The 11,086-nt window shown below is 40.1% G+C and overlaps 1 protein-coding gene across 1 annotated transcript in view; it reads right to left on the bottom strand.

The window, feature by feature from the left end:
• Positions 1-239: 239 nt before the first annotated feature.
• Positions 240-11,086, bottom strand: part of SPEF2 (sperm flagellar 2) — a 169,129-nt gene continuing 158,282 nt past the window's right edge. The window contains exons 40-42 of the mRNA XM_032851311.1: positions 6,310-6,546; positions 5,992-6,114; positions 240-346 (exon numbers count right to left, since the gene is read on the bottom strand). Coding sequence (XP_032707202.1) covers positions 257-346; positions 5,992-6,114; positions 6,310-6,546 — 450 coding nt within the window. The 3' untranslated portion in view covers positions 240-256. The remainder of the gene's footprint in view (positions 347-5,991; positions 6,115-6,309; positions 6,547-11,086) is intronic.

Here is an 11,086-nt window from a genome sequence, read left to right as displayed (position 1 = left end):
TTTCACTATATTTGCCTATTGTTTCCCCACATCTCATAGGGAATTTTCATGACTTATGTGTGTGTTTATTTTCGAACATATTGCCCAATGCTGTCTATTTTCAGAATCACTTCAAAATGCATTCCTTCTTACTTTGGGTTTTTGCTCTGTAATTAAGGTTTATTATAGAATATTCTCTGAGTTAAGGAAGGCCCCCTTTTCATTGCTGCTCATAATCTGGTAGGGGTCATTTCTATACTAAATCACACTCTTGTCTTCATTTCTTTTCCTCTGTAAGTCTCGAAGGAGATCGCTCTCCATCACTTCCTTGTACATGCTCACTCCTTTGGAGAATTGTTTTAATATCCTAAGGGAGGAGAAACAAAGAGAAGTAACAAATATTAATAAGTGATTTAGGATTAATGATCACCTAATATATGGGAGTGGTGAAACAGTAAATTGTTTTTATTTTTTTTTTTCTTTAAGAAAATAGTACCCTATTTAGTTAAAATGTCACCCAGCAACTTACTGGCTATACCCTTGGAAAGATATCAAAGACCTTAGAGCCTCTGTTTTCTAATCTAATAATAAATAGAATTATCTTATTAAATTAAATAACATTTGTAAGAAGCAGTTACACAGAGTTTGGCACATAATGAACAAGCCAAAGTGTTAGTAATAAATGAACAACTGTATTCATATTGTATTAAAGAAAAATTCTAATGCCAAGATTTGTCATGTGAACAGATTTGTAGAATTTTAGACCAGCAGATTATTTGGAGGGGAGATTGTCTCATTTCTCCATTTAAAGAAAAACAATATTAGAAATAGAAGATCTGTTTTTCATCCATTTAAAATACCAGCATTTTACATTTTACATCACAGACACTGAAAACATAAATTTAAAACATCAACAAGTTGTAGAAGGGGTACAAACACACATGGAAAATGTAGAATTATATATATGCAATTTCTCCCCCCCCCCAACAAATTTAGGGAAATGTTTTAATAATGTAAGTTTCTTTTCTTCAGAGCTGAGTTCCAAAGGTTTCAATCTGACTGAGGTCACTTTGCGCAAGAAGACATAAGTTAGTTCACTATCTGAGCTGACCCCTGCCGAGTGACACACACTGCTTATTATCAGTCACTACCAAGAATCATAGTGAATCATTTTCTTGTGAGATCTTGTTCTTTGAAAATACAGATTTCCTGCAGCCAGAGGTCAAACCTGAATGAACTAAGTGAAAAAGAACAGCTGCTCACCATTGACCTTTCTGGTCCTACCTGCCATAGTTGTTAATAACACATCTCCTTTGAATAGTGAGTGTACTTAGGACAACTAATGCTGACTACGGACGGAATGATCTCTTGGGGATGAAGGAGTGAGCCGACCTGGGATCATCTGATACTCTGCAGCATGGACAAAACCATAAGCTCCAGATGTTTAAGCCAGCCCTGGGTAAGTTTGCCATTGAGGTCAGAGGCCAAAATTTTCAGTAACAGTTAATGGAGAAAAGCCATGAGAGTCTGGAAATGTTTGAAATGGGTGCTTTGAAAACACAAACCACCGAAGCAGCAATCATAGTTTGTTATGAAGATAAAGGAGAAGGTTGGAGAATATTTTAAAGTCAGATACCCTGAAGGTACAGTGGGATGAACAATCCTTTAACTCATCCTTAATAATTTGTATTTTGTCCTCATGTAATTAATGGGGTCCCAACTCATTTGCTTATAAGAAATTGTCCTGTGGTATTTGGATTTTAATACTAAAAGCTTTATTATTATCTCCTATTGAATGGAAACCTTAATTTCAAGGATATATGCTTGATTTAAAGGTTTGCTAAAAATAATTTACATTGAGTCAACATTATTAGGTTGGTATAGAAAATCATTTGTTCACTTACATTTGTAAATATACTCATCATGGGAAATTAATTGATTTTACTAAGAACCCAGTTACAGTACCCTCATTGATCTTGTCACATTTATTTAACCAAAGCATTTCCTTAATAATTTAGGAACATTACTTGAAGTGACTTCTTTGTATCAGATATATGAAAATAGAAGTTAAATAAATGACTTTAAATGAATGACTGTGAATTCCAACACAATCTGAATCTGAATTTTCCCCATGGGTAGTGGCCATGTAGGGATATCTGGGACACCAATCTGGACTCTTTGTCATTTTGGCACTGCACAGTGAAAGCCTTCTCTTTCTTTTAGAAGAGCAGGCACTGAATTCAGGAATGCCAGGTTATTTATTTCTCCACATATAATTTCATATAGCTCTGGACACTGCAACTACCAGCAAATCGGTACTAGTAATAAGAGTAATAATAATCATAATGTCTAACATTTATTATCAGGTGCTTTCTACCTGTCAAGCACTGAGCTAAGCGTTTATTTGTACTAAGTCATCTAATCCATGCATGAGCCCTATGGGGGTATGGTAACACTATTTTACAGATGGGGGAACCAAGGCACCATGAGGTCACTTGCCCAAGGTCACACAGTTTGTTGGTGTGAAACCCATCAGTGTGGCCCCTGGGCCCACTCTCTCACCCACAAAGCCAGGCCACCTCCCAATAGGAGCAAAAATAAAACAGAGCAAAATCATTCCGAATACTCAGTTTTTTTCAAATATATATTTTAAAACGTTGCTGCTTCCAAACACAAACCTTGTAAACACAGAGCTATCAAGCAACAACCTTCACTTCCCACTGTTTATAACAGCAAACAACATTTTAACCTGAAAAACCACATTCTAGCTTTTGCTCTACTTATCTTGAAAGATCTTCAAATAACATCACTGTGGTTAAAGTTCATTTTAAAATGTGATCTATTTACTTGCACATGGATATTTGGAGCAGAAATGATGACAGGATGGCTTTGACAGAAACTGAGTCTTCAGAGATTTTTTTTTCTTTTCCTTTATTTTTAATCTTTCTTTTCTTTTCTTTTCTTTTTTTTTCTGCTCAGTGAAAATGAGAATAGAACTTCTTACTGGAAAGGGAAGCTCTTTTATTTTAGAATATCAGGACTTAGGCTTTTTAGGTTACAGTCTCAACTCTCTGATTCCCATTTCTAGAGTCCCCTGTCCTCTCACAGATTCGAGGTGGGGGACCAGGGAGGAGAGGTGGGGACAAGGAGGGAGGGACGTGAAGCCTCTGACTCTACAGAAACACTCTGGTAATGAAGGAGTGAGTGGACAGACCGACTGCTGACAGACAGGCTAATTCTCTTTCTGCTGTTAGAGCATCAGGAGATCCTGGTCCTGGGAGACTGACTCACTGGAGGTCAGCACCCCATGCTGGCCGGCTCCAGCCAAAGGGATGCTGTACACCAGGGAGATTTGGGAGATGTGCAGAGATGGTGTTGGTAGTCAGTGTGTCCAAGTGCCCCTGAGGTAGAGTGGGTGGTGGCCCAGAATCCTGCCATTCTGGAGACAGTCCTGTGCAGAGAGACAACACTGTCCAAAATGTCAGTAGTGAGGTGTACTGCAAGTTGATCAGATTCCTTCTGAAATGAAGGAAATGCATAAGTGAAAAGAGCCCCAGGGACTCCAGCTTACCCTAGGAGTCAGAATACCTTTTCAAGGGGCTGCCTCTTGAAGCCAGTCAGCCACTGGCTGTTTTCTTTTCTCAGGAAAATGCTGACTAGAATCTTCTCTACAAGTTAGTCATATTTAGTATGGCCAGAGTAAATATGTTCCCAAATCGCCTCACTTTGTAAGGAGTTTTCCTCCCATTAGGGGAGGAAATAATTGTGGCATCATTTTATGTTCTTACTCATTCTTGGTAATTAGTATAAGATAAATTCCAACATATAGCTCTGGAACCTACCTTATACAGAATGATGCTGGCCCGGAGGAAAACAAAAGTGGGGGAGATCCCCACAACTGCCCACTCTCCCCATCTTCTCTCACCATCCTCTCCACTTTATTGTCTAGCTCTGGTGCCTTCTGTTTCCATTAATTCTAGGATCACACTGACCTATACCCTCCTCCTCCTAAGTGGGGAAGAAGGCTAATCTTTATTAGTAAAAATATGCGATATAAGGAACTGGAAAGGGACATGTAATGTACTAGTTTTGAGGCAAACAGTAAATGCTTGTGGAATGCTAACCCTGTTTCCAGCTATTTTGGCCTATTTATATAAAGAGACACAGCTTTTTCTTTTTTTAAAGAGCCCTATTAAAGGTAGAGATATAATGATATGATACTGTGAAGAGACAAAGAAACACTGCAGGATGAAGATGATGTCACATCACGCCCCTGCTCAGAACCCCTACAGGCTCCCCGTCTTCCAATGCAGTCCTGCGTTCACAGCCTTGCATAGGCCTCTCCTTTTTCCTGTGAGGCTATCCTCTCTCCACCCCAACAGCAAATTCACGTTCATGTCCTCTCCTGTCCCTCCATTTTTAACAGTCCTGGCCATCTTTGAAGATTCAGCTTCTGGAACAAAAAATGTCCTGTTTTTTAATTCTTAGAATGTTGTGCTTGGGTGGCATACTTTATATCATTTGCTGGTAATTCTTGCATATAAAAATTCTCTTGCAAACAAAAGTTGGAATTTGTTTGAGAAACTGAGTTTTGTACACATTTTTGTCTCCCATGGAAACTTACATTACTAGCCTCAGTAATAAGTGCTCAGTAGTGAAGAGTTACTGTGACAGCCAACATTTCTGAAGTATTTTCCAAGTGCATCCTTCTGCACAATCTCATTTAATTCCATTGAACAGGAATCCACAGCAGTCCATTGAACAGGAATGGCTGTTATTCCCATTTAACAGATAAGAAAGCTGGGACAAATAGAAAGTTAAAGTCAGGTATCCAGTAAGTTGTATACCTGAGATTCAGTCCCACGACTTTCTGATTCCTGAGCCTGTGTTCCAGAATGCTCCAATCACACTTGCCTCCCGGATAAGAGTCTGCTAGTTTGTTAAAATTGATTTCAATAATTACCAACATAGATAATACAATTTCTATGTAAAAAGATCAGCAATTTGGAACAAGCCAATTTAGGTCTATAGATATTCAAGTCGGAATAGTCTCATTTCTGGGCATATAAGGTTATCACTGAGAAGTCAGGAGTAATGCCTCTTAGATCACCTTCATTTGATCAAAGTGAAAGTGCTTTTATCTTAAACTCAGCAAACCCTGTATGGTCCAATAAACACCTAGCCAGAGCCTGATAAGGAGGTTTCATATGACTGAACTGGTATGGAAGGGAGTTGAAGCCAGTTAGCCGCTGTAAGCTTGCCCCACTGTGAAAGGGAGTCCACCTCTGCCTGCCTTAGGCCTTGCTGTTGGGGACCAGGCATGGCCACAGTGGGTGCAGATTCAGCATGTGTGGTACAGAATGGCTGGGTTACTATGAGCTCTGGAGTACAGCTCTTCTTTTCCTCTTTCCCTCCTTCTGAGGTGGTCCAGTCTCTCTGGGTTTTGTACTCAGTTTCTCCATCTTGCATTGTATTTTGCTGATGGAACTGGCATCCAGTCTTTTGTGTGCACTGTCACCATATGCACAACACAGACAATGTGACCATGATGAGAGTGCAGTGACTCTGTTGGCACTTGGTTGAAGATCATGGTCTCCTTAGTTCTCTTTGGCAAAGAGGGATTCTGTTCTCCATACCCTTCAGTCATAGGCCAGTCATTAGATGGCTGGAATGATCTGGAACATGAACATTGCCATTTACCCAGCTTTAATCTCATCAACTCCAGCCTTCTGTCTTAGGTCCAAAGTAGCCCCATTCCTCATGAGGCAGTTTGATAATGCTGGCAGTATCATCGATAGTACTGCTAGCTACTTCTACTCTCCCTGAACTTGCTGCCCTCTGTGTATCACGGGCTGGCCTGTCTGAGCTGATGCTGTTACCAGCTTAGCTTCTCCTGACCCTGGTATGGCCAGCTCCAGCTTTCCTCCAGTCTCTGTAGTCCACACTGGAGATGTCCCACCATGTCCTGATCCTGAGATCAACTGAATTAAGACACCTTTGGCTAATACTCACTGGGATTTTGTAGTCTGAATAATTTGAAATCAGATCTTCAATAAAAGGATGCTTCAAAAGAACAGCAACTTCAACTGGCTCCAGATTCTTGGCACCTAGGTCTTGAAATACTTTGACGAAGTTCTTTAAAGAAGAAAAAAAAATGAAGTTAACTTTACAGTCCTGCAGATGTTAAAAACTTACTTTACTTAATAAAGGAATTTTCCACAATTTCTATACCATAATACATTTGAGAGCACTTCCATGAAACCAGGTTAAAACTTGAGGATGACTTTTCTTATGGACAGGTTGCCCCTTTTATGAAAGAATCTAACCAACCTCTGAGTAAGCATTCTCTATCTGTAGGTGGCTGGCAAATCGGTTAGGATCCTGTACTTCTTTTCCTCCTTGGAACACTTTGAGTAGTCTTTCCATGGAAATCTTTTCGGTGTTCGCGTTCTCAGGGTTTTCTTCCTTTCTCTCCCCATCTTCTCTTAGTTCCCCTTCCTCACTCACAAAATTTCCCTCGAGTTCAGGATATTCCTCAACTGGACTCATATCAGTCAAGGAGGAGGTCTGCATGATTAAATGAAGAGAATATGAAGTTGAACTGGTCTTTCCAGTAATGCAGACATTTAGCACACACCAATGTTGCAACATACTTTTCACGCAATGAAATGATGGTGTCTCCCACAACCTAGCCAAACAAAGTATAGAAGAGAATGTGCTAGCTGCACTGGAGATCATGTCAAGATTCTAGACCAATTCTGTCTGTAGATTACAGATGCCTTATGTGGGGTGTGTCTTACCTCCATACATGCCAGGCGCCTCAGCTTCCTCCATAAATGGAAACTCTAGTGAATTAGCAGAACTGGTATCAGACTTCTGTATATGAATGTCAATTTTTAAAGGATTTGCTCTAAAGGAAATTGACTATAGTGGAAAGGTTGTGACAAGGTAATTACTTAAGCTTGATAGATTCTAAGGGCTTCAGAAATGTTTGTTTTTATACTAGAGGTTAAATCCAACTAAACAGTGGAAGGCAATAGAGAATACAAATTGAATGTGGAAAGTCCAGTGGGATTGTTATGGCAGCTCCTTGAAACATGTCCAAGAGCCATGAAGTCAGGTACTGGCCCTGTGAGTATGGGAAACAGTACATTGTTTCTGGCATAATTTCATATTTATCAAAAACCTGAAAAATAGTCCTACCTATTGACCCTGTAATTACAGGTCTAGGAATTGACTCTAAAGAAATGTGCACAAAGACTTTTATATATGCATGTTTGTTCAGTATTACTTACAGTAAACACAGAAAATCTGCAATTCCAAAAATGTGGAATGGTGACAAAAATTATAGTATATTTCTGTCATGGAATACTATACTGCCATGAAAATTGTGGTTTAGAAGACTACCTAGTGACTTGCGAAAACACTCGCAGGATAAGTGCGAAAAGAAAACAAAAGAAAATAATAAATACGCTAGGATCCTCATTTTCTTATATATCTATGCTTATTAGTGAAAAAAAGTAAGACACAGTAAAGAGTTAACAATGGTTACCTCTGTGTAGTGGAACAGGTGATTTCTTTTTTACTTATTTTTATACTTTCCAAATACTCTACAGATTTGTATTTGTTGTATTTACTGTAATAAATATGTCTAGGTGAGTGTGTTTCCTGATGAGATAATTGATATTTGATCATTTGCCATAGAAAAATGGGCGATTTTAGAATGTTGATGGGTCAGATGTCAGAAAACACCTGAATATTGATTCTCCTTTATCCCAAGAAAGGAGAAAAAGTTAAATGTAAGCTTTAAATAAAAGGAGGGATCCAATATCTATAAATATTCACTTCAGTAGAAGCATTAAGTGCAAGTTAATTAATCATGTAAATGCAAATTCTTTCCACGTAGTCATAAAAGTCCCTGGTTTAATAAAAAGGATTATAATACAGCAGTAAATTAAGCATCTGATAGTTGTCAGTCCCTTTAGGAGATTGGTAGGGGCTGTGAGCAGTGTAATGAAGACAGGTTGCATCTGCTTTAGCTCTGGGTAGGTTGGGTTTCTATATCCTTTGGTAAATTGGGAATTTAATCTAATCTGAGATAGAAAGAGAGAGAGAGAGAATGCTTTATTAGGTGAAGATTTTGGAATTAAGTATAAATATCTCTATCTATCTATTCAAATTCTTCTCTATTTTAAACAATTGAAATGTTACATTGCAGAAATGTGAAACTGGCATTTTTGTATCCCCCTATGAAGCTTGGGGATCATCACACTGGCTACTTATCAGTAGTTTTCCAGGGCAAGAAAACATTTCGTATCATGAAACGAACACAGTCAAGATGTCAAACATCTTGCTGAGTGTTGCAGGATGAATGGACTTCTACTGAGACTGCAGTATAAATGCTGCATGGACATGATAAAGACGGAACCTGTGGGTGAGCAAATGACTTGTCGGATTAGATGAGCAGGTGGTACCTAAGCTAAACACAGAAAGAGCCTTGTATATCCATAATTAGAGAGGGACCAACTTTTCAGAGGTCCAGTATAATCATCATGGGACAAATGAATTGTGGCCAAAAGGCAACCATTTAAACCTTCGAAATTTTAATGAAGAATCCTTACAAATATCAGTGCATGCTTTTGCTATTTTTTTTTTCTCTCTCCATAGGGTTGAGAAAGAATAGACTTAGTGGTTCAGTGAGAGGGCAGAGAGTGAGCGGAAGCTGAGATGGGAACCCAAGGTGCCAGATCAGCATCCTGGTGAGACTGTAGAGGGTGAGAGAGAAGAGGCTCTCTCTGACAGACATCTCTGAAAGATCACAATTTTGAATGTGGGTGTATGAACAAAATCAGCCATGCCAGTTTGAAGAAAAGCCAGTGCTTCTGAATGAGCAGTTACTAGTGGAATCAAAACTCTTTCCGAGTCACATTAGCATCTGAGCAGCAGGACAGGTTGTGGTGCTAGCAAACACGATGTCACACTCGGCCACCTCTTGAAGGCTCAAGATCTCCCAAAAAATGTGTCCCCAGAATGATGCCTGGCCATGCATAGCTATCATTCAATCAGTTCAGTCCCACCTCTCAGAGGCAAAACAGAAGGTCAGTCCTTGGGACTAATATGGGCAAAGTGTCAAAAGAGTAAGAAGGAATGAAAATGTATATGTTTCAAACCCCAGCATCTCAAATGCTCTACCAAGATGCTTTAACAAGATCTTCAAAATGTGGCAGTTTCACGCCTACAATTTACTGAATTCCTACTCATAACCCCATACCACGCAGGCCAGAATGAACCACTTTCCAAATGTCAGCTTAGTTAGAGCTTCAGCACTTAGGACTAGTGCATACTTACGAATGCTTTGCTCTTGAACTTCTTTTAAATTACTCAAGAAGCCATGGATTTGAACAGGTTTGTGCCACATTGAATATAACAGCATGAGTCATAGAAATGGAGTAAAGAAGAATGAACTGTTGGGAGATTTCCAGTTGTTTATGCGGAAAGCAAAAGCAGAGATTTGATTTAATGTCTTGGGAGTGAATGTGGATCCGTTGGAGGTGTTATTTCTGAGCAGGCTCAATCTGGCTTCCTGGGAAGAGGTTGTCCAGGAAACTAGAACACAGCTGGAAAGGGCACAGTAACAGAGTAGCATAATTGGAGGTCGGATAGTAAGAACAAGGGGTGAGCAAGAATGAGGGAGGTGGGTGGATTCTGTATTTCAAAAGCTCAAGCTCCCACGGTTTACCCCTAGACAGGAACAGGCCTCTGTGTGTGGTGTGTCACAGGTGTGCTCTTTGTCCCCTGCCTCTCAGGCCAGTTCCATCTGTGTGGTGCAGTGGTTATGGAGCAGTTCCTGTGCAGTGTCCCTGGGCTTTAGAAGAACTCTGGAGAACAGCTCTCCAGGTACTTGCTTTCCAGGTGGGGCACTAGCTTCTGTGAATGAGTGGTTTAGGGACAGAGGAGAGGCAGAGGCTTCCTGTGCTAGCTGGCCTGGCTGCTACTCACTCAGGCAGCTGTCTGTTGCTATAGCAACAATTCTAGCACATGCTTCCTTTTTCCTGGACTTTCCAGCTCATTGCAGACTCCTTGATCCTACTATTGCCTCTGCTGGGAATGTCTGCTTTCCGCCTCTCTATCTTGCAAACAGGATTCTATTCCTCTCCTCTCTCTCTTCCTCCCTTCTTTTCCGCCATGTTTACAAACATTGATAGAACACTTGCTATGCAGCAGCTAACATGTTGTCCCCAACTCAAGGTAGAAATAACTTAGCAGTAGGATTCAACAGACAGAAAAACTGAATTACTAGTTCTTCTTATTTCCTTCCATTGCCCCCCTCCAGTCTGCTCTCAACACTGCAGCCAGAGAGATTTCCATACATCTTAAGTCAGGCGGCCATGTTCCAATAACTTCTCATCTCATCTCTTGGCAGAGTCAAAGTCAAGTCCCTACAGTGGCCTCACAGCCATTTCCCTTTCACCTTTTGTTCTTACTACTCTCCTCCAGCTCACTTCTCTCCAATGACAATGGCTGGTCTTTGGAATTAGGGCTTGGTATCCACTGCTGTCTTTACTTTGAATTGCAATTACCTTGCAGCTCTTCACAGCATTGCAACCCACCCCAACTTCTGTATTTTTCCCTAAGTTCTTTCTTTTCCTGTAGCATTTATTTCCATATGATGTATTTTATATGTTACTTATTTTATCCCCAGGTCAAGTGTGGTTTCTCGTACACAGAAAATCTGGATAAATATTTGTTGAATAAACACATGCATGCATGCAGTGGTACTCAGCCGTGTCAGGGAGGATCTGAATATAAGGGGGCCCACTTGAGAGTGTTCAGTGTTGTTCTTGAGTGTCAGAGGAAGCTTCATGACTCATATCGTAGTTGAAAAAGACCTTGGATACCGGAAGGCCTTGGACCCTTCAGGGTGAGATGAAGGGTATTCCAGGGGAAGCAATAGCAAAAACAAAAATAAAGAGGTGGGAAAAACACTGCTTTTGATCAGTAAGACCATGTTAATCTGTTATTTATACTGTGTTCCTTCCATGTTTGGGACATTGTTCTCCCATTCTTTTCTGCACAGATGGGGGCAATTAGACAAAGTCCCTTCAGG

The sequence above is a fragment of the Lontra canadensis genome, unplaced genomic scaffold, assembly GCF_010015895.1.
Source record: "Lontra canadensis isolate GAN:19392208 unplaced genomic scaffold, GSC_riverotter_1.0 scaffold5, whole genome shotgun sequence".
Lineage (NCBI taxonomy): Eukaryota > Metazoa > Chordata > Mammalia > Carnivora > Mustelidae > Lontra > Lontra canadensis.
The sequence above is the reverse complement of the archived record's forward strand: the minus strand, read 5'-3'. Positions and strand labels throughout refer to the sequence as shown.